Below are 27,298 nucleotides of genomic sequence, written 5' to 3' on the forward strand. Positions count from 1 at the left end.
TAGAATCTCAGGGTAAGTTTTATGTTTCACAAATTCATCCCACAGACTAGATTGGTCCTTTGGTGGGCCCCTGTTGAGTATCCTGTCCCATTCATTCCAATGGGTGAAGTGAATGTGATTTACAGATTTTAGTCAGTTGTTTCACCCGACACCCAGGTAAAAGTTGGACCAAAAACCATATACCTTCTGAACACTGTGACACTAAAACATTAACATTTAATAAATGCACAGATAAGGGTTAGGAATGTTGGAGGCAACTTTAAAGCCTGAATCTAATAATTTAATTCAGCACATCCTGAGCATAACTGATAAAACACTAAAAGATTTAATGAGAATGATTGTTAAAAGTCCTTGTAGGCGATTACTTATTCCACAACAGATGGTGGTTGTATTAGTTCATGATTCATATTTAGATGTTAGGAATAAAAAAACAAAAACACAGTGCACAGAGAACACAGAAAAAAGACCCACCCTGTGTGATTGATGTGTACAATTATAGCATTTTGTCCCATACTTCTTTCTTGTTTTTATTGTTGAGGGTAAATGCACGTGCGATAAATATCAAGAGGGACAAATCCTGTGATGCCTGACATTAAATTCACACACAAATGACAATTATCTCAAAATGCTCTTTAATTTCCATGTTACTTTTACACAGCTTGTGCTGCCAAACACCAAACAACTGAATGCATTTATTAGTAAATTTCTAGATTCAGTATGTATTGCAAAACTGTTAATCTAAAGGCTAATGTGAACTATACATATCTATAATGCACAGGCAGTCCTGAAGTCTTGAACACCGTGACATTTAAAAATAGTGAATTCAAGCAGATATTGTAAAAGGTAATACTTGTGGTTAATCTGTCATAGATATTATTGTGTTGAGGTTATTCAAATAAGTACAACACTGCAGATTTCCAACTCTTTAGCACTTCGTTTCCACCAACTGAAGAAAATTCTCCCAGGGGCGGCTCCACACTGTGAATTCACACTGGTAAGGCTGCAAAAATAAGAATACAGAAACATAAATTTATTAAAAATGACATGATAAAAAAAATATAAAAATAATAAACACTATATGATAGGTAATACATGATAAATAATAATGAAAAAAAAAAACATCATTAGTGCTACACGTGCTTAAACATGGTCAGTTTTTTAAGAAGTGTTATTTCAATTTGAGTTCATAAAATGAAGAGAAAAGAAATGGTCTTCTACACTAGTCTGATTTCAACTTCTCTTTATCATAGAACAAGAAAAAAATAGGGAAGTATGCAGTTGTGTCAGTCTGACCATTTCAGGTTAGCAGAAGTTTACTCTATGATGTTAAAATAGTGGAATAAATTCCAGGGTGTTTTTTGTTGAAGCAAAGGTTTCAAGATATGCCTTTATTAGTCCTACAAGGGGAAATTCCATGTTCACAGCAGCAAAGTACAAAAGCACACAACAGCAAAAGAAGTGCAAAATCAAAATAAAGACAATCAAAAATCCAAAAGCTATGTACAATTTACAGCTGTGTATATTTTAGGTAACTTAATAAAATCCCTACCTGAGCGTTTTCAGGGTTCTCATGGATGGCACACACTTCATTGGGTCTGTCCTTTCTGCAGTTCGTCTTTGCCATTTTCACAGTTATAATGTACTTCATGCCAGCAACCACCTGCAAGTAGAAGAAGGTGAGACAGTAATGTAAATCACAAAGTTTACTCTTTAACAGTCCTACATCAAATTTCAGGATAGGATTTCAAGAATTCAGATGGTCAAATGATGTTCGCTCAAGAGGCCGAATATTTATTGAAATCAAATTATTTAAGTAAAATCATTACACAATGAACACCAAAACAGTTGACACACACAATTTAAAGAGTTCAGCTTAAATGTAATCATGTATTTCAACGGTTTCTTTTATTCTGCACTTATTCAGTAGATCTTTAAAAACACATTTCTACATTTTCAATAAGGGTACCCAGGCCATTCCTGTTAGGGACATCGCTCTTTGACTCTCCTAAATTCCTCTTGAGAACATATTTTTAAGGGTGTACCATTAGATTCTTTTTAGTCCACTAAGCCACTTCTTAAAACCTGTTAGTTTAGTGTAGTTATTTGTTTAGAGTTACAAATCTGTGTCTCAATCTGTGCCTGTAATGAAATTTGTAAAGGTGTAAAAAACATATCTAGCAGCTTACTGATGATTTGCAAGTGAACTGAGACTTGTAAATGAATAAACAGACGTGCAAATGCATACTTACAGGTAGATTCATTCACATCGTGACACTAATTTTGTAACTTTGCCTCTGTACACCACCACATTAGATGTGACATGAAGCAACAAGATGTAACTGAAGTGTGGACTTTCAACTTAACTTCAATAGGGTTTAACAAAAATAAACAAGTGTCAAGGATATCAAACACATTTTAGTTCAAGGGTCACATACAGCCCAATTTGATCTCAAATGGGTTGGACCAGTAAAATACACTGTTGATCATAAGGTTGGAATAACTTTGTTTTCAGACACATTTCTATTTATACTCATCAGTAATCACTGTTGACCATGTGCAATGACTACATACTGAATTCCAGTTACACTTTATCTATGATGACTAAATCACACTGTTACAATCATTTCATAAGAAGAGGTTAACATATAATGTGAAAAAAGTAAAATTACAATATCAAAACGTTAACATTTACAAACTATCCTTTCACAAAAATGTGAATAATCTGAACAACCATGAAGAATCTGAAATGTCTGAAGAGAAGTAAGTGGAACTTAAATATTCTACCTGTTACTAAATGTTTTGTGCCTTTGTTGATCCACTGTGATTTTTAAGTTGTAATGCACATACAGGGTGGGGAAGCAAAATTTACAATGAACATTTACTTGTTTTTTCTCAGCAGGCACTATGTCAATTGTTTTGAAACCAAACATATATTGATGTCATAATCATACCTAACACTATTATCAATACCTTTTCAGAAACTTTTGCCCATATGAGTAATCAGGAAAGCAAACGTCAAAGAGTGTGTGATTTGCTGAATGCACTCGTCACACCAAAGGAGATTTCAAAAATAGTTGGAGTGTCCATAAAGACTGTTTATAATGTAAAGAGGAGAATGACTATGAGCAAAACTATTACGAGAAAGTCTGGAAGATACTATTAAAGAAGAATGGGAGAAGTTGTCACCCGAATATTTGAGGAACACTTGCGCAAGTTTCAGGAAGCATGTGAAGGCAGTTATTGAGAAAGAAGGAGGACACATAGAATAAAAACATTTTCTATTATGTCAATTTTCTTGTGGCAAATAAATTCTCATGACTTTCAATAAACTAATTGGTCATACACTGTCTTTCAATCCCTGCCTCAAAATATTGTAAATTTTGCTTCCCCACCCTGTATATGCAAATGATCAAACTGAGATGTAATATTCAAGAAATAATGGGAAGGAATGTTTCTAGGACCCAAAAAAGTTTGTTAGAGGTCCTCTTTGGAAAAAAGGGATTCATAAAGTAGATGACAAACAGGAGGAAAACTCCATGGCACTCTCTATAGGCATCAAAATGCCTTTATTCTCATGGCATGGTCATGTAGACCCCACCAATCACCAATTCTTTTATGACATGACCATGCTGTGAGAATAAAGACATTTTAATACCTAAAGACAGTGCCTAGGAGTTTTCTTCCTGTTTGAGACGCAATATTGTTGAAATTGCACTTATTTTTCTGGTTGTACATGGTTGTTCAGGTTATTCACGTTTTCATCATGTAGTTTTACTTTTCTTCACGCAAAGAGAACAATTTGGAGTTATAATTTATAGGTTATTATGCTATTATTTTACTGGTCTGGCCTTAAGATCAAACTGGGCAGTATGTGGTCCCAGAACTAAAAAAAAAAAAAAAAAAAAAAAAAGACACCCCTGCCTTAATACAATTTTTACAGGACAGTTTTTATAAAGGAATAAAAATAGGCAGACTAATTAAAGATACAGGCCCCATTAGTCCATATTGTGCTCACCCACTGCCTCTAGACATGTCTACAGGAGCAGACAGTATGTCAGTAAACATGTTTACACATACATGCCAGTGCTTTGTACAGACCTGTCTCTGAGCCTTGACCACCTCCGCTGCCTGGTGCAGGTACATGTCGTTGGTCCCTCTGTTGTGTTGGACGACGGCGAAGTTGACGGCATTTTGGACTCCAGGGTCGTTTACATCCACGTCCATTCGACCCCCCGGCATTAGAGACCCCAGGCTGATGCCCACGACGGCGAAAACCGCCACAAATACAGGGAAAGCGAATTTTGGAGTCATGACTGTTTTGTTCCGACCAAGTCTGAAAACAACAAAACACACCCCGACGTAAGCCTATTATATAAAGGACGTCACGGATGTTTTTTCCTGTAGGAGTGGCATATCTTTCAGCCAATCAACAATCTCTGGGACGCCCTTCGTCTACCGTTCCTCACGCAGTCGCGGTGTGTTCGTTTTAGACGTCAGTGAGTGCCGTTGTGTCCTGCTCTGTTTTCTGCGTTTATCACAAAAACTCAAAATACATTACAACTCCAAGAAGGTATTTGGAAACGGCTGAATTCTGTTGATTGCGCACAAGTTTCAAGTGCAATCCGGAAGTCTCACTCTGACCTCTTTTCCAGTGCGCACCTACCTGTAGCTGTTCACCTTTGACCCAGCACGATGGAAAAACTACATATTTTAAAGTAAGTTGATGTTCAACACAAATTATATGCACTGATTTTTATGTACAGAAGTATATTAGCAGTAAGAGTGAGAACTTATTTAAACGAATTCACTTTTTATTGATTTTACATTGTGCAGGGAAGCTTTCCTTGGTCTGGATGTTGTCCAGCAGCGGCTTCTGATAGGTTCAGCTGTTGCAGCTGGGGGGATATTGGCGTGCATGGTGCATAAAAGAAGACAAGTCAAAACTATCCCCCTCGGTGAAGGATGGTGGGGAGCTGGGCAGAAGTCACTGTCAAAAGATGATAACATCTACAGTTTCAGAGTGGAAACCTCAGATAAAGACATTGAGGTTATTCTCTAAGGATTTAAGTGATTAATAATTAACAGTAGTGAGATAGAAACATGTTTGTGTAATCATTGATTCCAGGACCTTTATGAGCGGATTGACAGAACACGCTACACGGATCCATTGGAAGACAGTGGCTTCCATTATGGTTTCAATTCCACCTACCTGAAGAAAGTGGTTTCCTATTGGAGACATGAGTTTGACTGGAAAAAGCAGGTGGAAATGCTGAACAAGTATCCACACTTCAAAACCAAAATAGAAGGTATACACAGCCCCCACTGACTGTCTTAAAGTTGACAGTGTAGTTTCTCTTTTCTCACCATTTCTTTTATGCAGGACTGGATGTGCACTTTATCCATGTGCGGCCCCCACACCGTGAGAATCAGAAGGTTCTGCCTCTCATGCTTGTTCACGGCTGGCCTGGATGCTTCTATGAGTTTTACAAAATAATACCACTACTCACAGAGAACCAGGATGGTGTTGCATTTGAAATCATATGCCCATCTATCCCTGGTTATGGTTTCTCAGAAGCCCCGCATAAACAAGGTAGATGATTGTAAATAAAGGAATACATTTTATCTTAAACATCAGATATTTACCCACACACTACCTGTATTTTTACAGGATTTGACAGTCTGTCTGCTGCAAGAATTTTCCTGACACTGATGGAGCGTCTAGGCTTCTCCCAGTTCTATCTGCAGGGTGGAGACTGGGGCTCCCTTATCACCACTAACATGGCCCAGATGAAGCCTCAGTAAGACAACACACATCCAAACAAGTCATCACTGCATTGGAATGTCACAATCCACATGATTTTTAAATGGAGCATTGTGACATTGTTGATTACATTGTGAAACAATAACCACAAGCTATTGGGAAATTACAAAAAAAACGCTGACACTACAGATTCCTGGAGGGGGAAAAGAACATTTGATACTGAACAACATAAAAAGTTGTATTCACAGCTTATGTTGAAAAATAGAATATCTAGGTTTTTGTTTTTTGGATTGACTGTACGTAAAGAAAGACACCTTTGTGTTTTATCATAGATTTTGTTTGACCATCAGCACATTAAACCAGTGCCAGGACTTCATCGTCTTAGAACTCCTTAAATTAGAAATTTTGAACATCTATATTATAAAAACCAAATGACCTCTGTTTGCGTGTGTGTGTATCTGTTTTATAACTGAAAACCTGGAGAAAGCTAGCCTGTGCCTTTTGGAGTACTTATGTATTTGGGGTCAAGAATCAGACAGGCGGAAACAGCTTATTGATACAACCAGTACTTTTGGACTCATTAGTTGTTTTTAAAATTACAATGGACTTACCAGCGGCCTGCGGAGGAGTCCATTCACAGCCACAACTGGGTCCAGCTGTGATCACACACTAACAAGGTCCGCAGGCTGCCTGTAAGACCATTGTAATTTTAAATAGAACTAACTAATAACTCCAGAAGTATTGGTTGTATCAATTAGCTGTTTTTGCCTGTCCAATCCTTGACCCAAAATACATAAGTACTCAAAGAGGCAAAGGCTAGCTCTCTCCAGTTTTTCAGTTATAAAGTAGATACACATACACACACGCACACAGAGGTCATTTGGCTTTAATAATATAGATGAAAATAGGTCATACTTGTCTTTTATTTATCAGACTGATCTTTGATAATCTTTTTTTCTAAGGTGTGTGAAAGGCCTCCATCTGAACATGTTTCTTTCAAGAAGAGGATTCAAAGTGCTGCTGGGCCTCATGTTTGGCCGTTACCTGCCTTTCCTTGTGGGTTTAACGTGGGAAGATGTCCGCCGCCTGTTCCCTTACTTTGAAAAGAATGTTTGGGAAATCCTGAGAGAAACAGGCTACTTACACATTCAGGCCACTAAACCAGACACTGCAGGTGTAGAACAGGCTCATACTCCACCTTTGAGCAGACAGATTTATTTATTCCTCTAATGTATGACCTCTGTTATTTCAGCCTTTGAATACAATTTTAACCTGTGTGTTCAGGCTGTGGAGTGAATGACTCTCCTGTCGGCCTGGCTGCCTACATCCTGGAGAAGTTCTCCACGTGGACTGATCTGGAGAACAGAGCCCTGGAAGATGGCGGGCTGGAGAGGTACGAGAGGATTTTCATTTGTCTTTCTTGGCATTTCTGTTTCCTGTTTATTTCCGATTTGGAACAGCACAAGAAAACACAATTCTAACAGTGCTCAGAGGTTTCCCACTCATTTTTACAGACAAATTTCCAATAGCCATGAGTTTCAAGGGTGCATAAATTAAATAAATAATCAGTCATAACCTTTACGCACATGAACAGAAGTATATGTGAGTTAATTATTGCATGACAATTAAATGTTTTTGCACCAGTATAAGGAAAAACCTACCACTGATTTAACAGATTGTACTGTTTAATTTATTTCACTGCCATGTTTAACTTTTAATCCCCTTTTATGAATTCACATGGTCATCATTTTACATTTTGTTAGGACATTGTACAGGGGAGTAATTAGCATCCTCAAACCTTACATTCCATTCATTTTCCAGAGCTTTTGAGGATTTTACTTTACTTTTTCCAGGCCTGATATGAATTGATGTCAGCATGATAATTAAAGTAGAAGTTGAAAAGGATATTTCATTCCACAATGCATTTTAAAAATATTAAACATTATATATATATATATACACATTGGATTTGTCAGTCTCTTTAATACCTCAATTATTAACTGAGGTTATGTGGCCTAAGCCTATCTATTGATGCAATAATTCATTAAAGGGGTTATACAGTATGTAGTATTGAAACCTGTAGTAAACAGTGGTAAAGGAAAAACTCATGTCACATTATTTAAAGAATGCATGGGCATATCTGCACCAAATTTATACTGTGGATGTGTCTTGGCATGGAGCAGAAGCCTATTGAAAATACATCACCTTGACCTACTTTTTTCAAGGTCAAATAGTGACGTGTCTTTTCAGTGACATAATCACTATATTTGGCCAAGGGGTATTAAAAGTGTGCAGCACCTTATGTTTATTTATGTTTCTGCTGCTGTGAGACTCCATAAATGTCTCTTATTGTACAGGAAATTCAACCTGGATGAACTCTTGACAGTCATCATGATCTACTGGACCTCAGGCTCCATCGTCTCTTCCATGCGCTTCTACAAAGAGAACACCAAAAGAAATTTTGACAACAGAGTGGACCAGAAGTATGTGGCTGAGTGTTCAAACTGTAAAACCACTGTTACACAATCCTGTTATATGACAATACTGATTGTTTTTGTTTGTTTTGTTTTAGGACAGGGATATTTGTTCCCACAGGACTGGCAGCATTCCCAAATGAGCTGATGCACTGCCCCCAGGCATGGGCACAAATTAGGTATAAAAACATCTACTCGTATACGTTCATGTCTCGAGGAGGTCACTTTGCTGCCTTTGAGGAGCCAAAGCTACTGGCTGATGACATTTTGCAGTTTGTTAAAAAAGTTGAGAAGCCCTGAACTTGCACATGCGTTCTGACCAAATGTAAATGGTCTTTTTTATCACTCTGTTTGATTTAATTTTAAATTGGGAACATATGCACATTTCTGTAATTCCATTCAATACTTCAGTGCTTTTTACTTGATTTCCCTACAACTCTACATTGCCTACAGAGTGGTTTTAACTGACAAACTAATGATAGTGGCACTTTAATGTTAATAACAAAGAAAACAATATATTATATTTTTTTAATCTTTATTATGATTAATAAAAATATTGCACCAATGTTATGTGTATGGTTGTGTTTAAGGTCCTCAAAACAATCAATATAAAAATATGGTAGTGTGGTGTGTATGTTGGCAAAGTCTCATGGAAAGAGACTTTAAAGGGATGAAAGATTAAAAAGACATAATACATGGTACTGGTTTGTTTGTGTCAGTAAATCCATTATTTTTTTTTATCTGGCATCTACTTAGAAAATGATACTCATAATTAAAATCTATACAATTAAATTCAGAAGTTAACTTTAAACTCCATTGAACCACTATTAAAACTTCAGTGGGACACCAATTCCTGAAACTCGTCCACAGGGTGTCACACTTCACAACTTTATGCGTCAGTTGCTGAAGCCCTTGATGGTCATGGGTGCCTGAAACCACACATAATCCTGCCAATCGGACTCCTCTGCCTTTGGTACCTTGCAGGTGTTTGGATCAGTAGTGAGAGTAATAATCTGGTTCTTTACTCGAGTTGGCACTTTAAATTGCAGTTTAGGGCGGAACCAACCTACGCCACAATCCCTGTGAGCCAGAGCGAAGACTGTCGTGGGCATCAAACGCACTGGCCTGGTGTCAGACAAAAGGTCAGCCACAAACAGCGTGCGGAAGAGTTGCCTTAAGCATGAAGATACACGAAGACTCTGATCTCCGCCAGCCAGGACCAGTGCGTCCATATTGATCTCATACAGCTCTTTGGGGAGTACAATGGAGCCGCCCATCAGCAGCAACACACGGGGGACCCTGCTGAGGGAAAACAACACCTCCAGCTGCTGCAGAACCTCCTCTAGCTGCTGAAGGGTCTGCTGGCATTTACGCCCGTCCATTTCTGCAGACTGCACTGGCCTTCGACTCACTGTGTCCTTGTCCTAAAAAGAAGTAAGATAATACTTAACTGTCAGATGTCTGAAACTTTTCTTGCATGTCAGCAGCTCTATTTGCAACATCATAAAAAGGATAAAAGTTAATTGAAAACATACAAAGAAAGAAGATGCACTCATTTATTTAACTATGCGTAGACAATATTCCAGGCTCTTCAACTTACTAATGATTACTATCACCTAACAAAACAAAATGCAATAATTTCTAGACAGATGATGTGTGGGCTGTCATGATAGTAAAATTTAATGTAACCATACAAATGATAGTCATGATGAAATTGTCTTTTTCTACTTAATGTTATACCAGTGTTATAAGCCTACATAAATACAAATTAGTGAAAAGAGCCATATATACACATAAATCAATTATAATGACCAGTCAAGTCTCAAAGGAAAATGACATCAGGAAAAGTGATGAAAAATGACAAAGATAAATCCAGCTATTTTTTTATGCAGACAGCTAATGAAAATGATTATCATGATAATACAAAACAACTGCAATAAAGTGACTGTAAGTGTGACAGGTGATTTGTCTAAGTAAATGTTATTTACCTGCATTGAGGTCTGTTGTTTCTTTTGCAAGTACACCAGCTGGTCATAAGTCATCGGTAGTTGCTGCCTCTGATAGAGTATGCACTTGAGGATCTCGCTGACAAACCGGCAGCATCCTTCCTGGGTTACAGTGCCAGGAAAGACCACGTCCACACGGCCTTCCTCCTGTGCTCTTCTAAACACTTCATCATCACAGTCCTCTGTGTTACTGTGTGGTTTCACACTGCCAGAACTCTCCTCCTCTTGGATGTTGTCTGTCCAAATATAGACCACAATAATATTATTAGGATTAGTAATGGATATGTCTCACTTAATGTTTGTGGCTCTTTAAGAGTAACATTTTAACAAGGAAAATCTTATTTGCAACTCACTTGAGTAAAAACTAGCTCTACTTAAGATCACATCTGATTAGATTCTTTTGTCATTATTTGATTCAGGGACTTGTGAGTCATTAGCTCATTTGTAACCGTCACTTTCTGTCTGAAAATATTGTACTGTGTAAAGAAGTATAAGTAGCATGAAATGGATTTTTCGAAAGAATATTTTAACTACCTTTAAACTACTCAAAAGTACAGACTTTGAAAGTATTTTATTTTATCATTGCTGCCCCCAACTACTGTGGCAACTTTACAAGTCATAAAAATGTAGTACGTGGATACCAGTAGATTTAACCACTCTACTAAATTTATGCTTTTTAAAATGCTTCAGGTATTGTTTCCTATCACTGTTTTAACTGTGTTGTAGTTGGTCTTATTTTAAACATTTTTTTGTTACAGACTGTAAGCAAATAGATTTAGCCTACATAAGTACTAATCTGGGATCATAGTGCTGTGTATTTTCATTGTATTCTGTTATACTACTACATCAATACATCCTAAATATTGTACTTGTTATTCTTCTTCACCTTTCTCTGCACTGAATCTCCAGATGCATTGATTTTGAAAGTTTGTGACACAGTAGCCTAAATGAAGAGTGGTTCTATTATAGGTTGAGAAAATAATTATTCTTCTTTAGATACACTTTTGAGAACCCCTCTTGTTTAAACAGCAATGAAATAGGTGGTTCTCACATCTGATGAAATGGTAAAGATTAAACAAAACAACATTATAAAAAGTAGCCTGAAACATACTTGTAAAATGCAACATACACATTTATGCCACAGTACAATGAATCCAAACATCATATAAAAAAGTAAAACCATGACAGACTCCAACACTGAGCTCATTGCATAGCGGATTACGCCAACATTTCACATTTGTAATACATTCTGCTGTAAATGCTTAACTTCAGACTGGATATCTTATGTCTTGTGGAATATTTTCATCCTTTTTCTCAGAAATCATTGCCTTTAAAAGTAATTATAGCACTGTGATAAGGCAGAACACACACAGGGTGTCTACCAGAATAACCTGAATTCTTTTAAATGACCTTTTCAAGACTAAATTATTTTTTTCAGCCAGTTGCAAGTGTATATGTATGGTTTATGTAGTAATGTAGTGATTATAGTGAAATAGGATCATTTGTACCGGAAGGACAGTACTGGGTTTAGTGGTAAGTTTAAAGCCTTATAACCAGAAGAGTCGTTGTCTAATATTCTGATGGAACTGCACCGTGCACAGTTGGTGTTATTGCATTCATCTGCTGATCTAAATCTCAGAAACGTGTCTGACTATTTTAATTACCACATTATTGAACCTTAGGAAAACATTTAGCCTAAACCCAACATGTTTGTACATCACGTACCGGGAGTGCTGCTTGTCGAGGGCACGGCGGTGTTTTCCTTGTCTTCTGTACAGTTCGCACTGATCTGTTCGAGGTTCATTCCGTGATCAGAAGAACCACCTGTCGTCTGTTTGCCGTCTTTCGCCTTTAAACATGTTTTTAAAGACTGTGATGAGAGTTTTCCGGCGATTTCCGTAGAGTGTTGGTGTGGATTTAAGTCGTCGGAAACACGCTGTAACGTTAGGACTTTATGTGTTAAACTCAGGTTGTTTTGGGAGTTGATATCCTTTTCTAAAGAACACGACAGTCTCCCCATCATATTGTCTCCGGTGTCAACACTAGACGGTTTTCCCGTTTCTTCTGACTTTAAATTTGGTTCGAATTCAATCGCGTTTTCTGCCATAGTTTTGAATGTCCGCGCCGGGTCTTTTCCGCAATGCATCATGGGTAGCGTGAGTGGTGAATCATAATGTTGAGTTTACGTCCGTAAAAAAATTGTAAAACGAGAAATCATATCCTCATGCCCTACTGCTCATATGGTAAATGTCAGCTATTAAATAACTTATACATGACTGAATTTATGTTAAATAACTAGTAAAACAATAGTGAATATATATTTGGAAAAAAGAGGTACAATGAAAAATATTGTTAAAGACACAATCCGAAGTCATTACCTTTATTAAACATAATATCAGAGAGATGGATTTCACTTTAGTCAATTTAAGTGATATTTAGATGATTTAAAGTGACTTGACCCTTACAGTCACTGATTTGACCAAAGGTAGATCCTCTTTATATTTACACATATTTGATTCAGCTGACAAGTTTTCTAATGTAAGTGAATGCGGCATATTGACTGGAAAACTTGACCGTGGATAAAATGGAAAAGAAAGACGAAAAGGACTAGGCTGTGCTAAATACTACTACTACTACTACTAATAATAATAATAATAATAATAATAATAATAATAATAAGTCAATGTAAGTGTAAACGTATAGCTATAGTATGCCTTGTAACGAAGTAAAGTGTATTTGCTATTTTATAAAATCAAAATTTTAAAAGCCATTTTAACTTCGCTTCAACTTTCATTTATCAAAATCGTTCACACAAAAGTGCGTCATGCAGGAAAATGGGCACAACCGAAACAAACGGAAACAAACTAAACAAAACTAATTAGAATTTTTTGCTGGACTACAAATCCCAGCAAAAATAACACAGTGTAGACAATCCAATACAAATAAATAACAGAATAATTAACGAATGCAAATAATGGTAATTATGAGATGAAAAAAAAATCCACCCTCTGCAGTTTTCTCAGCCCTAGTGGCCAGTCCCAGTACTACATCTTGAGGACAGTCCACAGGTGATATAATTAGGATGATTATGTTCGATCAAAAACTTGCTGTTGGTGTCCTGTCTGATTCTGAGGAGGTCATGGCTTCAGTCTGTGTCGCCGTCCGCGTCCGTCCACTGAACACCAGGTATTAAATACAATTTAAGTTAAATCATTTATGAAAAGTTCAATTCCAAATTTTCAATATGAACACGAATGCCAACCATATGGACTTTTCCATAGAGAAAAGAAGTCTTCATCGAAGGTGATTATCCAAGTGCAGGGAAAAACTACAACTATTCATAAGGTATTTTGTAAAATAAAATATCAAACACTGCAGTTAATGAGGATTTTATTTCCCCCCAGTGAGCTGTACCTTTTTTTTTTTTTTTTTTTTTAATTATTCCAGCCTATAGGCCTTTCTGTTCGAGGGGATGAACAGAAGACCTTTTCATTTGACTTCTCATATGATTCAAGTGACCCGGAGAGTCCCTCATTTGCATCTCAGGAAAAGGTATGATTGTAAAAATGTCTGGAGTCATGATTGGTCTGTCTGCCAAAGGCTCTTGTTTTTCTAATTTTGTGTGAACCTAATGCTTAAAAATATCTTTAGCACCGTGTTGTCTGTTTTTAACCATTCAAAAACCTCCTATAAACATAAATCTGCTTTTCCAGATATTTAAGGACTTGGGGTGTGATGTCCTTAAAGCTGCATTTGATGGTTTCAACGCCTGTATATTCACCTATGGACAAACAGGCTCAGGAAAATCTTATACCATGATGGGCAATGCAGTAAGGAGCTTTAAATCTTTTTTGTCACATGAATCAAATGTGAAACACATTAAATGTACTTTTATTTTATGTATTTACCTTGACTACTGAACATCCACACTAGAAATCTCAGTTGTCAATATGGATTCATTTCTCTAATTTTTTTTGTTTGGCTGTTTTACATTTATTTTCGTATGTGACCTATATGTGACTACAATGTCAAGGGGTCACAGTCCTGCACTGACCTGCATGTACAAAAGAACAGTAATAAAGATGTTGACAAGATAATGGGTTTATGTCCCAGGATACAATATATGCTCTCAAGTGTCACATTCAGAGTTGCCCCACATTGCCAAACTTACCCTCACACTTTGTTGTAATGTTGTACACCTACTACTCAGTTTGTCCCATCTGGGCAAATGTATGACAAATGGCAGTCTAGAGTGACATAAAACACTAATTTCACATTCAGGACCTCCATTCATAAGGGGCCCATATCCAAACTGGAAAAACACTCAGAGAAAAAAAAGAGAGAAAAGCACCCCCCTCCCCCCATCACTACCAAAACTGAATCATTGTTCCTTGTGCCAGTATCAACATTTCCTGAAAATTTCATCCAAATCCGTCCATATCTTTTTGAGTTATCTTGCTAACAAACAGACAAACCCCGATGAAAACATAACCTCCACCGTTCCTTGGTGGAGGTAATAATAAGATAATATTTCTGCAGTTCACAATGATCTCTGCTCACATGTACAAAAAAAAACTCAGACTGGGTCTACTGTTGCCTGCAGTGTGAACAATGCCTCCAAATGTCACAATGTTTTCAACACTGTAGAGCTGACACAGCACAATGTACCAGTGACCTCGTGTGAATTTCACTGGCTCGTTGCCACATTAGAAACGGACTGATGTGAGCCTTATCTGACGCCCCTCCCCTTCTCTCCATTTATCTCCATGTTTCTCCTCTTTAAATCAGAAAATGTGATGAGGGCAGCTGCTTTCAGCTTTTCTCCTCACCTTGCACAGCAATGGAAATTTCACATTACCAATAAGGCTTCTGGTTGTCTACCAGGAGATTTGTACAAGGTCAACAGCAGAGCTGCTGTCAACATCCAGATAATTATATATGGCTCTTAATGCTTACTATCTGTTACTTTGTAATTAAAACAAGAGGGCATGCCGCTCAGAGTGGAATTGCTTTTATGCTTCACTGACTCCATATCAGATGAGCTGCTGTTTGTGTTGTTCAGCAGTCTTTGCATGTGCTGAGTTGTGGTCACAGCAAAGCGTAGACGCCCGATTAAGAGCACATAATCGGAGCAAAATGGAATTGTCAGTGAAAAGAACCCAACATGTTTAAAGGCATTTTGTGATCATTTAATGTGACTCCCCAGGAAGATAAAGGTTTAATCCCACGGATCTGTGAAGGCCTGTTCAGTGAGATATCCCAGAGAAGCAAGAGTGATGCTGTGTCATACTGCACAGAGGTTAGGTAAGCGTCCATCATGCACCCATTCTGTCTTTGTCCGTTTCTCTGTATTGCTACTTTAACCTATTGCAAAGGAGTGATAGAAATCTGAGTATTTTATTCATTATGAAGTTTAATGATTTTTTATTTTAAAGAAAGGGCAGTTGGAGAGCACTGACCTCAACCAAGTTGTCTACCCCCCCTCCACAATGCTGTTAAACCACAAACAAACCACATACACCTACTCTAACCACATAAATTCAGTTGATGAAATAATATCCTTTAGCATCAGTAATTGTGGAAAATGTACCGTAGGAATATTGGCAACCCAGAAGGTCAAAGTGGTTAACACAACATGAAAACATTTATTTTTGACATGAATTGAAATGTTATCACTTAAAATTAATTAAAATATCATTCAGAGATGATGTATGTTTAACATTTGTCAGTTTAAATATTATTAAAGTTTATTCACTTAATTTCACTGTTTGGTTTATTCCCATCACCGTTATATATTGCAAAGTTCAAAAATGGTTTCAAAATTACATTACATACATTATTGTTAGAACAGTTAACCCTCTGTACTAAATGGCAAGAAGTATTATGTAGTTTTCTCTACTTTGTACTGCTCAAATTGAATTTCATTCAGAACTAAGAATAACAAAATAACTGTCAGTTCTGTTTGTTGTTTTTTACTTTGTGTTCACTAGTATGATAATTAAACAGGTAAAAGGACTTATCATTTTGCTTGGCAAGAATAGTTATGACAAATTAAAGAGTGCTGAAATTCAGCTGCTGGATCAGAAAGAAAAGATACTCTTTTAGGCTTTATTACAATGATTAAACAACAAACAAGTCTGTTTTGTGGACTCGTGTCCCAGCTTTTTCTAAATAACTAGGTTTGGAAATGAAATTGAGGAATGGAAGATTGTTATGCTACTGTGACTCCATTAGTCAGCCATTTGGTATCAAATTTGCTGGATGTAATTCAACTGCAGCTTTTATTTACTGACTGTCAGGCCTTGCTTTGGAAATATTAAAGTTTTTGGAAGAACTGAAGATTAATTTGAACAAAATAACATGTGTGATGTACTTTAGTATTCATTTAGTCAATGTGGCTTATGCATGGCTCTGTACCTGAAACCAGCATCACATATTGGTAGTCTTCACATGAAAATCATTTTAGTTACAGAATATGTGGAATTGTTGATTTAAATGGACATGTAGTGATTACTAAATATATATTGTAAACATGCATTTAGCACTTATATAGCAGTTAGTCTGTCTGCAACTTATTACAAATATTAATCAAAATGGGTTGAGAAGGACATGGAATATTCTTACCTTCAACATGATTTTGTTATATTGAGTATAATGTTCAGTAGGACTGTGCAATTATACACACTGATTAATTTGTGATATTTCATATTTAATTACACTGAACAGAGGTATTGTGTGAAACATGCAAAATGACAATCTTTTTTTTTAAGTTTGTATATTTGGCTTATTTTTCTTTTTTCATTTGTGCATGTTAAACTTTTTTTTTTTTTTTTTTTCACAATATTGTGCTACCATAGTGTACAGGTAGCTGCCCTTCAACAACTTGCAGTCAAAATGTAAAGTTGCTCACATTTCACATTTGTGCTTATAATAAATGCAGTTAGGTATGTCTGAGTATTCAGTCATCTTATATAGTGACTGTTTTTGCACCCTGTACTAAATAATAGCCTGCATGGATGCAGGGTAGGGTTTCTGTCATTTCATTACTGTCGTGCTTTCGAAAAAATTAATTGCTCCTTGCCTTGCATTGTTTTGGAATCAGCCACTCAGACTGGTGCTTTTGTTTCTTGCACACACCCACCACACTATTGATCGACACATTCTGCCAAAAGCTACTTTGCATATGTTTGTTTATTCATTGCCAAGGCAAGCAGAACAATGCAGGCACAATAATTTAGCTCCAAACCCACAGTGCATCTCTTTTCATAGCAGACATTTGGAAGCAACTCGTTTCCTTCTCATCTGGTGCAGTGCCATTCACATATCAGTAGTGAAACCCTTCATTAATTTGTGCCTTTGTAGCTTTGTATTCAATCTAGGATCATATTTTGCATTTGTATTTTCTGTCTTGGCCCAAGCTATTTAGAAATTTACAACGAACGTGTGCAGGACCTTCTCAGAAAGAATACTACACCCACAGATAGTGGAGGCTTGAGGGTGAGAGAGCACCCAAGGAGTGGACCATATGTACAAAGTAAGGCATGTTGTTCATACAATGAAAGTTTTATTAAATGATCCAATACAGAAACAACTTCTTTGTTTAGACCTGTCCAGGCACCTGGTGCACAACTACTGTCAAATAGAACGGCTAATCCTTCTTGGAAATGTAAACCGTACAACAGCCACCACGGACGTGAATGACTTCAGCAGCCGCTCTCACGCCATCTTCACCATCAGATTTACTCAGGTGACTTTAGTCTTTGGAAAACATTATATGCTTTTGGTTTGTAGTAAACATTTCCCTGAAAGTCCTTTAGTTGTTAGTTAGTAAAGGCCATCCCTCAAGAGCTCTAATTAGCTATGTTTATCTATTTTGTATAATGACGTTAACACATCTTTTCATCTTCAAAGCCCTTTTCTTTTTTTTCCATTTTAAGTAACACTTTTGTCGTGATGTCTAAGTATTCCTCTGTGATGTTGCTTCTTTTGAACTAAATGAGGATTTCTCTGAAAGGGATGGATGGATGGATAGAGAGATGGATAGATATTATATATAATTTTTTTTTTTTTTTTTAATGCCACCAGCTGCCATGTGAGACGCTGAGTAAGATCCACCTTGTAGACCTGGCAGGCAGTGAGAGAGCTGATACCACACACACCACTGGCGCCAGGTTGAAAGAAGGTGCCAACATTAACAAATCCCTGGTTGCCCTGGGCTGTGTGATCTCGACTCTGGGTAAATGGAGGTTACAGCGTGACTGACAGTATGATGCAACATCCTCATCCATTATGAAACTGAAATTTCAATAATGCATGAGAAATAATGATTGTCTTCTGTGCAAAGACAGAAATTTTGTTTAAGAATTAATCTAAAATATTTGGATTGATTTCCTAGATGACCTTTTTTTACAGCAGTCAAATGCTCTTATTAAAGATTGAGGAATTTGATCTTTGGTTTCATTAAATATTTTATCACCCGAAAAGATCCTGACCACTTTTGCGAAAAAACAAACGACAATTTAACTATTTTCAGTAGGGTTTAAGAAATTTGAGGCTCTTATTAAGTTTGTAATCTTTTCTTTTTAAAGTCCTCTTTCAAAATATAGAGACAACAAAAAAGAAGAAGCAGATGTTCATTCCATACAGGGACTCTGTGCTCACATGGCTGCTAAAGGACAGCTTGGGTGGGAACTCCAAGACAACTATGATAGCAAGTATGTACAGCAAATCTTAACTCTGTTGACACAAAGATATTTCAGAAAGTTGTGGCTCCTTTATTCTTGTCTGTTCTTGAAGTTTTAAATAAAGATAAAGTTAACTACATAATCCTTTTTGTTTTTCATGTTTTATCTCACTGCTGTTCCTTGACTTGAGTGCAATCCTCCTTATTGACCTCTAATTCCAGCCGTTTCTCCTGCCGATGTTAACTATGGTGAGACCCTGAGCACTCTGCAATATGCCAGCCGAACTAGAAACATAGTTAACACTCCCACCGTGAATGAAGACAGCACTGTAAAGACGATCAGAGGGCTACAGGCAGAGGTTGCCAGGCTCCAAAGGCTACTAGAGGAAGCCAGTCAGGTGTTGCATTTTGTCAAGCATGCATAATATGCCATCAAGGATACTACAAAACATGTCTTGACAGGCTCTTTCCTCCAAAACATTGCATTTCAGATTATGCTGTCTTTTTACTTCTGCTGCAGGTCTCCCAAAGGAAGCTGTCTAGCCCTGTGAAGGTAAAAGAGGAGCTGCATGAGAATCAGGCGAAGGTAAGTCATCCCCTGCCAAATGGAGAGCACAGATATTTCCATGCTTTCCTCTTTAAATAATAGATCTGGTAATTTTGGGCAATTGTTAAAATGAATGCACCCCATTTTTATCAGTTCAGGCTTTGGAATTGTGCATACTGGTTAACTAGAATGGCCACTTGGGAAAACTAAATGGAACATAGCCATCGTTAATGTTATCGCTTATGCCGGAGCTTCTATACTGGCGCTGTTTTCTGTGATTTTCTAACATTAAAAGATTAATCACAATCTGTGGATCCCCAACTTTGTTTTAGTCTATTAATTGTAAAATTAAGCCATTCCTTTGTTCCATACACATATGACTAAAGGCACAGATGGTTTTCTATGTGTCCCAAACTTCAGGCCTCATCCAAATACTTTTATGGCACTAAAGACAATAGTAGCTTTGTGTATTGGTCTGTTGTGGTTAGGCTTTGTGTGAATATTCTGGACTCTATTTAACACTGATTAGTTTGATCCAGATTAGCTGTTTTTTAAATCATGTTTGATATTGGACATAAGTTAGAAATGGCAAGACATTTATTGGAGAGAAATTCTGGATGACACATTTTGTTCCAATGATCCAGTCTGTTGTCTTTAGTTTAATAAAGATGTACAAAAAACCCTTTCTTTACATCTGCAGAAAAGGGATAGTTATTTCTAAAAATGAATGAAAAATGGTTCTTCACATTTGTGCTTATTGGTGTGCAGTTTTTAGATTAACAATATTTTGTTGATGTCTTAATGTGTTGTTACCTACTTTGGCTTTCTGTGCCACAAGTATTTGGTTTGGGTTTAATTTTCACAGCCAGCATACACTGCTATATCTTGTAACAAATGTGTGATGATTTTATCATATCTGTATATTGTTTTGCACATTCCTAAATTTAGTTTCCGACAATGTTCTGATATTCTTACAACACATTGTCACTTGTAGTAGAGACATCCTACCAGCGGGTGTCACTGCAAGGCTTGAAAACACAGTCACCTCATACATTGCACAGGGTAATGTGGTGCAAGCTGGCATTTAAATTAAATTTTCCATGTATTTATATTACAATAGTGTCTAAAAGCTGAGTTGTAATGATCCTGAGTGTGAGTGAGTGAGTGAGTGTGTGCAGTTGGGGAGGTGTGTGTGTGTGTGTGTGTGTGTGTGTGTGTGTGTGTGTGGGGGGGGGGGGGGGGGGTGTCTTGCTAACAGAACAGATATGCCTTCTCTTTTAACCCAATATGGTTTCTCTGAGGCTGGAACTGGGTGGCAACATCCTAGCAAACCCCATATTGGCTGGGGAAAAATCATGTTTGCCAGCCCAGAGTTTACACTTGGTTGGCAAACCCTTTTCCTCTGTTGAATTTGTGCCCAACCTCCCAAATAACACCAAATGTCATCTGCTGGGGAATCATTGTACTCAGCCAAGTAGCCTGTTGCATTATGCATTGAACTGTGAAGCATGCCAGCTATGAAAAGTATGAAGTTGTTTCTAGTCCATTATACATACTAGAAGTATATTATCTCAAGAAGTTGTTTTATAATGATTTTTGCATTGAACATCTGGCCTTTCAGAGTAGTTGTTTTAAAGTAGGTTTGGAGCAGCTATCAGCGGCCCCATGCTAAAGTATAATTTTTCTGTGTTGCAGTTGTCAAGCTATATGGTAAAGAAGATACAATTTAAAGATTAAATATCTTGCCTTTGAATGTCAGCTTTAGCTAAGCATGTTGGGTGATTAACATTCTATTCTGTATAGTGGTAAGTGAGTGACATTTAGTGTTTTGACAGCCCTTTATTCATGACAGAGTATTGGAACTCATTAACAGCTGTCACTGCTCCTAATTAGGAGGTCTTGATTATTGACATACGGCACTTTCATTTCTGACTGTCCAGCATATTAATTAAAATTACATCACTATAAAATTGTTTTCAAGTGGTTATGGCTTTATGTTCAGGGCAACGTCAGTCATGTTGATGGGTTGTCCTGGAAAATATGCCTTATTTAGGACTGTGCCCATCCGTGTGTGAATACCTGTTGAGATGTGTGATGTAATGTGACACCTAGGCGATAAGGCCACTGTGCCGGTGTCCAGCAGGCTCAGTTGTGTTGCCAAATCTGTAAGTGTTTGATGAATGGCTTTATGGATTTGACATTTGTCTTCCTGTGCATTTGCATTCTGTCTGGGTGAAAAATGATAAGTGGGATTCCTGCATGGAATGCTGCACAGACATTAGAGGTGGTGTCTTTGTCTCTTCTGTAAAGGGAAACTCATCCAGCTCCCTTTTGAAGTTGGCCAGCTTAAAATTCTGCACACATACAAGACAAACAAAAGCCCAGTAACATTTTCTTTTTTTTTTTTTTATTACAAATGCCCTTTAACATGCACTGTTTAAATGGAATTGTTTGGATAGTATCCAGCTACTGTGTATGGTTCTGTGTGTAGTGCACGTTCTTATTGCACATAGCTTGTAAATTAGGAGTAAAGTGTCGTATATTTTGTGTGTTTAATGTTGTTAATACCATTGCTGAGAGGTGGATGAAGTTTCTGCTCAGGCTGTAAGGAGACAAGTTGACCAAGAGCGGTGTAAACAGAATTTTGAATTCTGTATTCAAAGCAGATTTAGAATGCAAAGTTATTCATCGTCAGCTTCCCAGATTGGTTACAGGGCATGTGGGAAAGAGAAAGTAATTAATATGAGATGTATTCCAGAGCAGCCTCTTACCAGACAGAGACGACAACGGATTGAGAGAACAAAAAGGCAGGATAGTAAAGTGAAATATTGTTCTCTATAACTTCGACAGCATGAGCAGAGTTGCATTCTACTCCCCTAGCCACCCTTTCAGGTCCCCTTGTAAGAAACTGGGGGGAGGTACCTCCATTTAAAGATAAAATGAACCACAATGTTTCTTTGATCCTTAGTTCTTGTTATTTTCCAAAGATGCCACAATCAGCATAAAGACATAACTTAAGCCTCAGAGACTCCATGTCCTGGTCTGTTTGAAGTCATTGTACTTCATACTGTCAGCAGCTATACATCGTAATTTGTCATTAAGGCTCTGCATGAACCTTTTGCGTATTCTTATCAACAGCTTGCTTTTGATGGTTGCATGTGAGTTCAGCTTGCTCAGAGGAATCTTTTCATTCGATGAAAATCTGTTTTTAAGCCATGTTTGAAACTCATGCATACATGAGTGTAGTGAATGGGGTTTCTTTTTGGGAGCTGTTTAGGAAATGCATGATTTGTGCGCTTTAGGAAGGAAGCCTATTTTGTTGCAGATTTAGCTTGGGTGTAAAAACTGTACAGGAATTTGTGATTTTTCATACCTGGAAGGATGTGGGATGTCTTGTGAACCTGTGGATGTTGGGCACCTTGTGTTCAACACAGTACAGATTTAAAGAAAAAAAAAAAAAGAGAACCAAACAAACAAACAAAAAACCCTGTTTAGTTGTTGAGGCAGCCATGGAAGTTAAAGCTGGTCATAATCCCCTTTTTCAACCAGTTGTTTACGACTTCTGTCTGTCCCTCCCTAATTATTTTTCTTTATAACTGAGGCTGCGTTCACTCATCCAGCCTGTTCTGCTTCATACACATCACTCCACCCCTCAGCTTCTCCTTCACCTCCCCAGCTTCTGTCTGAATTGAGCAAAATTGTCTTTGTGTGTGTATATGTATTTGTCCATATGTACTTAAAATTTTGCGTGGTGTTCAACAAGGAATACATCCACATTGCTTCAGTCAAATGATTGAATTTGCACAGCAGTAAAGCAACAATCTAATCTGTACTTGTGCTTTGAGACAATGAATGATATTCATATAGTAAATTAGTTACAAATGCAGGTTTTTCCTCCTTCAAAATGAGGTGGTGGTTATTGCATCCTGATCATGCAAAATCCATTTTAGGAGCTTTAATAATTATGACCAAAGAAGACAGTTATCATTTTAACAGTCTATTATCTGTATGTACTGTTGCTTTATCAAATAACTATCAAAGTTCATTCATCTTTTGACCACAAAGGATTTTTTTTTTTTTTCTCCATGTCAGTTGTTGGAGATTTTGAGGAAAAATAGATCAGTGTCTGGTAACTCTTTGTCATCCTGCAAGAGAATGTAATTTCATCTACAAAGTAATGCTTCTATCTGATTTTAAAATAAAATTACAATGCCACCACATTGGCATTGTGCAGCAATTGCAGTTACAAATGATAAGAAGTTTATTTTCATTTAGACCCCACCAGAATTTTGTCAAGAGCTCAGGTGGCACAAAATTTGACAGATGGCCACCACCTTATCTTCTATGCAGGACACAGACATTGTAAATAACAATATAAGGGGGAGGTGAAGTTAATAAAAACAGATTAGCATCCTGAAAAATAATGACACATTTGAAACCAGACTTTGTGCCAACTGCCCAAGTAACTGTCTGTCTTTTGCATGCATTTTCCATTTTAACTCAGTAAAGATGCTGCCCTTTCAAGGACATTATCTTTTTATTGTAACTGTTGTAGTCAATGCTCTGGGTTTTTTTTTTTTTTTTTCTAAATTCAGAACGTGCTTGTCTCATCTTTTGGGCAAGCTGCTCAGCTTGACTAGGCGGATGGGCAGTCAAGAAATAATGACTGGTCAGCCTTGTATGGTAGTGTTTTGAAATCCATATTAACCAAATCAGGAACCTGAACTGTCAAAGCGTTAAGAAAAATACATTAAAATTCTGCCCAACTGCAGATGATGGCTTTTAATGAAAGCTTGAATGCTGCCCATGCCTGGCTGCTGGTTTGGGCCACAGTTAATTACAGTATGTTCACCAGCTGCCTCAATCTGAAAGCTGACTTTTACATTTCTGCCCTTGAAGTGCACATACTGACCGCCTGGGTGTGTTAAAGAACAAGTTTCTCTTGGTGTGTGCAGATGTGGGGAGAAAGTAAAAGGATCTCATCTGTTCCTGGTGTCTGAGGAAAGTGACACAGTGCATTAATCTGCCAAGCTGCTTCTCACCCCTAATGAAGTCTGTGAAGGATCCCTTTTAATTAAGTACAGGGGCTGGGGTCGATGCCTCTCCTTCTTCATTAGAAAAAAGGATTTTTCCCATCTCACAACTGCCAATGAGTGAGGTGGTTGTGGTGTGGACACGTCTCTGCCTTCAGTCCAATCTATACAAAAGAGAGGATGGAGGAGGGTTAAAAGAGAAGAGGCAGTTTATGCAGAGGGTTGCCTCTGAATCCTTAATATGTGAGATTTTCTGCTCTGCCTCTTGGGGCGGTACTTATAATAATCCAAGGCAATGTGAGGCATTAGTCCACCAGCTTAACAGAGGAATACTATTGATAGGGCCACTCATACTTGGGTAGACTCCAGGTTATTGAACCACAGCTATTACCCTAGGAGGAAAAGGTTATGGGTCTTAAAAAAACTTGCCTCCAGAGTTAAGTTTTCTTTATGGCTTAATTCAGTGCGGCATTTCAGTCCAGCAAATTATCTAAGGCAAAGTACCTCCATTTTTGTTAAATAGTGGGCACAAGCTGCTCATTCTGTCTGCAGCCTTTCGTGATTTTTCTAAAGCTGAACTCGTGCCTCATTGTCAAGTTGAAAATATTGAATAATACAAAATGACTTTTCATGCCAAGTTAAATGAATATCGCCCTTTGACAGACTTGTACCCTTTAAGGTAGTATGACTCGTGCTTTTACTTTCCTCGACAACAATTGTTGGAGGCAGTGAAGCGGAGTAAGGAGCAGATCAGAGGTTTAAGTGCAGCTGTCCTGTGCTCTAGAAATTCCTTTTAATGGATTAAATCAATTTCTCCTTTTTATTGCATTTCTATACTGAGGAAGCTATAACATGATTAAATGCATATTTTAGCAGGGATTTCTGGACAAGCGGAATGGATTTTCTCATGTTGTGAATTTCCTTCCGTCTTGAGTTGGGATGCAACCATAATAATGCTGCATGTCAACACAGTGCAGTGTTAATCAATAGTCTTTGTGTGAAATATGGACACTAAAGTGTTTTTCTCCCTTTGAACTTTAGGATGGGGTGAAATGGATCACTACAAAACTATTTAATTGAAGCATTTTCAATTACTCTCCCACAAGACATTGTATTTGTTTGCATTAAACCCAAAGTACTCATGCTCCTCAACTATTATTGCATCATTAAGGGATAAGCGATGACATTTTGCTTAATGTTGCTAACTGTATGACCCTCTAAGGCACCGAAAAACATGTCAGCTTGACCTTCTGCACTAAACTTTCAGGCACATTATAAACAGGGACCTGTCTGAAGTTTGTTGCTGTTATCTAAACTTGACATACTTTACAAGCTTGGGAGTTTTTAAATAGCAACATACAGTGTTGATAGCTATGTATCAATAAAAGCAATGGACCATGGTATACAACCCACCTGTGTGGGCGGTGGCACTGCGTCTGTTTCGCTCTCTGAACACAATGTACAGTTTGACTCTCGCCATGATAATCTGAATGATTTATGGTGTCTCTCTTGCCGTTAGCCACTCTGCTGCTTCATGGCGACACATGGTTGGAACGCTGCTATTCTGCTTGGCCTTCAGGCAAGGAAGAGCAGTCATAAAGAATTCTGTTTTCTGCTGGTTGCTATTAAATGTCTATCAGCATTTTTATTTTATGTTGTGTGCTATTCCAGCTACAGGCTATTGGGGAAAAAAATTTTCACTGTTTATACTCATGTCCCATAGGAGGAGACAGTGGCTCTGAGGAAGGAGGGGAGTGGAGTGGTCCTGGACTGTCAGCTGCCTCATCTGATAGGCATCGATGAAGACCTGTTGAGCACTGGCATCATCCTTTATTATTTGAAAGTAATAGAAACATTCTCTCAGAACGTGAACCTCAGCCAAGTCTGATTGTCCATTCTAATATTAGTTCAACAATATTACGAAACCACAAACAAACCACAAATTATGACCTACTTTTCCTCTTCCTCATGTTTTGGAGCCTCTGGTTATTTTATTAATCTGCACTAATACATTTACTTTTCCAAATAACTCTATTAAACTCTAAAGAAAACCCACAACTTTTTAATACATGACCTTCATCCGGCAACATATCTCCATACACGTGAGAATGCAAAAGTGACATCAAACCCTCAACCAAACCATACTTTCAGGCAGACTTTAAACCATTGTGGACCAAATAATATTGTGCACCACAGATGCAGAGCCTGTTGCATGTCAGTGAAGTGGAGCAGACATGTACCACACACACACAAACTGTGGGCATGTGTGAACTGTGGTGTGAGGTCACCTCTTAAACTTTGTTTGCTGTGTCTACACTGGTCCATGTAAACTTAAAAACCTCGAAAGTGTTTTTAGGAAAAATTAGACAATGCTGTTTTATGTTGGAAGACAACCCCTGATATAGAGGAAAATGTTTGACTGGGAAAAATGTCATTAATACTGTTATAAGTTAGTCTGGAGCTCTTGAGTGTTAGAGTTAAAAGTCCTCTACCCCTTTTTGTGGATGTGGACTTGTCCTTGCCCCAAGATACGTGAAAATCAATGCACTATTGTGCTGACTAACCAATGAGGTTTAAGTTATCACCTTGGCGGAGGTCATAATTCATGTATTGCTTTAATTTCTCAGTCATTATGCCTTATCGTCAAGATTTTTTTTGTCCCAATTATTAAATTAATTATGTCATGAACTTGTAATTTTATTTATAGGAGGGTCGAACCACAATTGGAAGTAATGAAGCATTATGCACTGAGGATATTGGTAAGTGAGGGGTGCAGCAATAAATGTCTCAGCTG

The 27,298-nt window shown here is 37.6% G+C and overlaps 4 protein-coding genes across 6 annotated transcripts in view; 2 read left to right on the forward strand and 2 right to left on the reverse strand.

Moving 5' to 3' along the window:
• Positions 1-609: 609 nt before the first annotated feature.
• Positions 610-4,384, reverse strand: cst3 (cystatin C (amyloid angiopathy and cerebral hemorrhage)). 2 transcript variants are annotated; one of them, XM_030155945.1, is made up of 3 exons: positions 4,099-4,379; positions 1,550-1,660; positions 610-1,000 (listed from the first exon to the last, which is right to left on the reverse strand). In XM_030155945.1, exons 1-3 carry the CDS (start codon positions 4,309-4,311, stop codon positions 926-928), a joined length of 399 nt encoding a protein of 132 aa, XP_030011805.1. In that variant the 5' UTR covers positions 4,312-4,379; the 3' UTR covers positions 610-925. The 2 variants fall into 2 exon arrangements, with proteins under 2 accessions (XP_030011805.1, XP_030011804.1); XM_030155944.1 differs by lacking the exon at positions 610-1,000 and adding an exon at positions 1,299-1,380 and having other exon boundaries at positions 1,530-1,660; positions 4,099-4,384.
• A 52-nt stretch (positions 4,385-4,436) lies between these two features.
• Positions 4,437-8,800, forward strand: ephx5 (epoxide hydrolase 5). 2 transcript variants are annotated; one of them, XR_003937485.1, is made up of 10 exons: positions 4,437-4,715; positions 4,834-5,047; positions 5,126-5,306; positions 5,381-5,590; positions 5,669-5,798; positions 6,724-6,935; positions 7,046-7,154; positions 8,119-8,244; positions 8,334-8,589; positions 8,628-8,800. XR_003937485.1 is itself a non-coding variant. In XM_030155941.1 (10 exons), exons 2-10 carry the CDS (start codon positions 4,693-4,695, stop codon positions 8,533-8,535), a joined length of 1,407 nt encoding a protein of 468 aa, XP_030011801.1. In that variant the 5' UTR covers positions 4,437-4,570; positions 4,653-4,692; the 3' UTR covers positions 8,536-8,800. The 2 variants fall into 2 exon arrangements, 1 of the variants encoding a protein (XP_030011801.1); XM_030155941.1 differs by having other exon boundaries at positions 4,437-4,570; positions 4,653-4,715; positions 8,334-8,800.
• On the reverse strand, positions 8,656-12,390 carry mad2l1bp (MAD2L1 binding protein). Its single transcript, XM_030155943.1, has 3 exons — positions 11,967-12,390; positions 10,224-10,477; positions 8,656-9,659 (listed from the first exon to the last, which is right to left on the reverse strand). Exons 1-3 carry the CDS (start codon positions 12,388-12,390, stop codon positions 9,132-9,134), a joined length of 1,206 nt encoding a protein of 401 aa, XP_030011803.1. The 3' UTR covers positions 8,656-9,131.
• A 990-nt stretch (positions 12,391-13,380) lies between these two features.
• kif16bb (kinesin family member 16Bb) overlaps positions 13,381-27,298 on the forward strand; it is a 36,696-nt gene continuing 22,778 nt past the window's right edge. Inside the window, exons 1-13 of the mRNA XM_030156644.1 lie at positions 13,381-13,427; positions 13,523-13,586; positions 13,689-13,793; positions 13,955-14,071; positions 15,448-15,545; positions 17,660-17,775; positions 17,846-17,997; positions 18,327-18,477; positions 18,830-18,955; positions 19,147-19,327; positions 19,456-19,510; positions 26,228-26,347; positions 27,212-27,263. Of these exons, the coding sequence (XP_030012504.1) occupies positions 13,381-13,427; positions 13,523-13,586; positions 13,689-13,793; positions 13,955-14,071; positions 15,448-15,545; positions 17,660-17,775; positions 17,846-17,997; positions 18,327-18,477; positions 18,830-18,955; positions 19,147-19,327; positions 19,456-19,510; positions 26,228-26,347; positions 27,212-27,263 (1,384 nt within the window). The remainder of the gene's footprint in view (positions 13,428-13,522; positions 13,587-13,688; positions 13,794-13,954; positions 14,072-15,447; positions 15,546-17,659; positions 17,776-17,845; positions 17,998-18,326; positions 18,478-18,829; positions 18,956-19,146; positions 19,328-19,455; positions 19,511-26,227; positions 26,348-27,211; positions 27,264-27,298) is intronic.

Source organism: Sphaeramia orbicularis, chromosome 15 (genome assembly GCF_902148855.1).
Source record: "Sphaeramia orbicularis chromosome 15, fSphaOr1.1, whole genome shotgun sequence".
NCBI lineage: Eukaryota > Metazoa > Chordata > Actinopteri > Kurtiformes > Apogonidae > Sphaeramia > Sphaeramia orbicularis.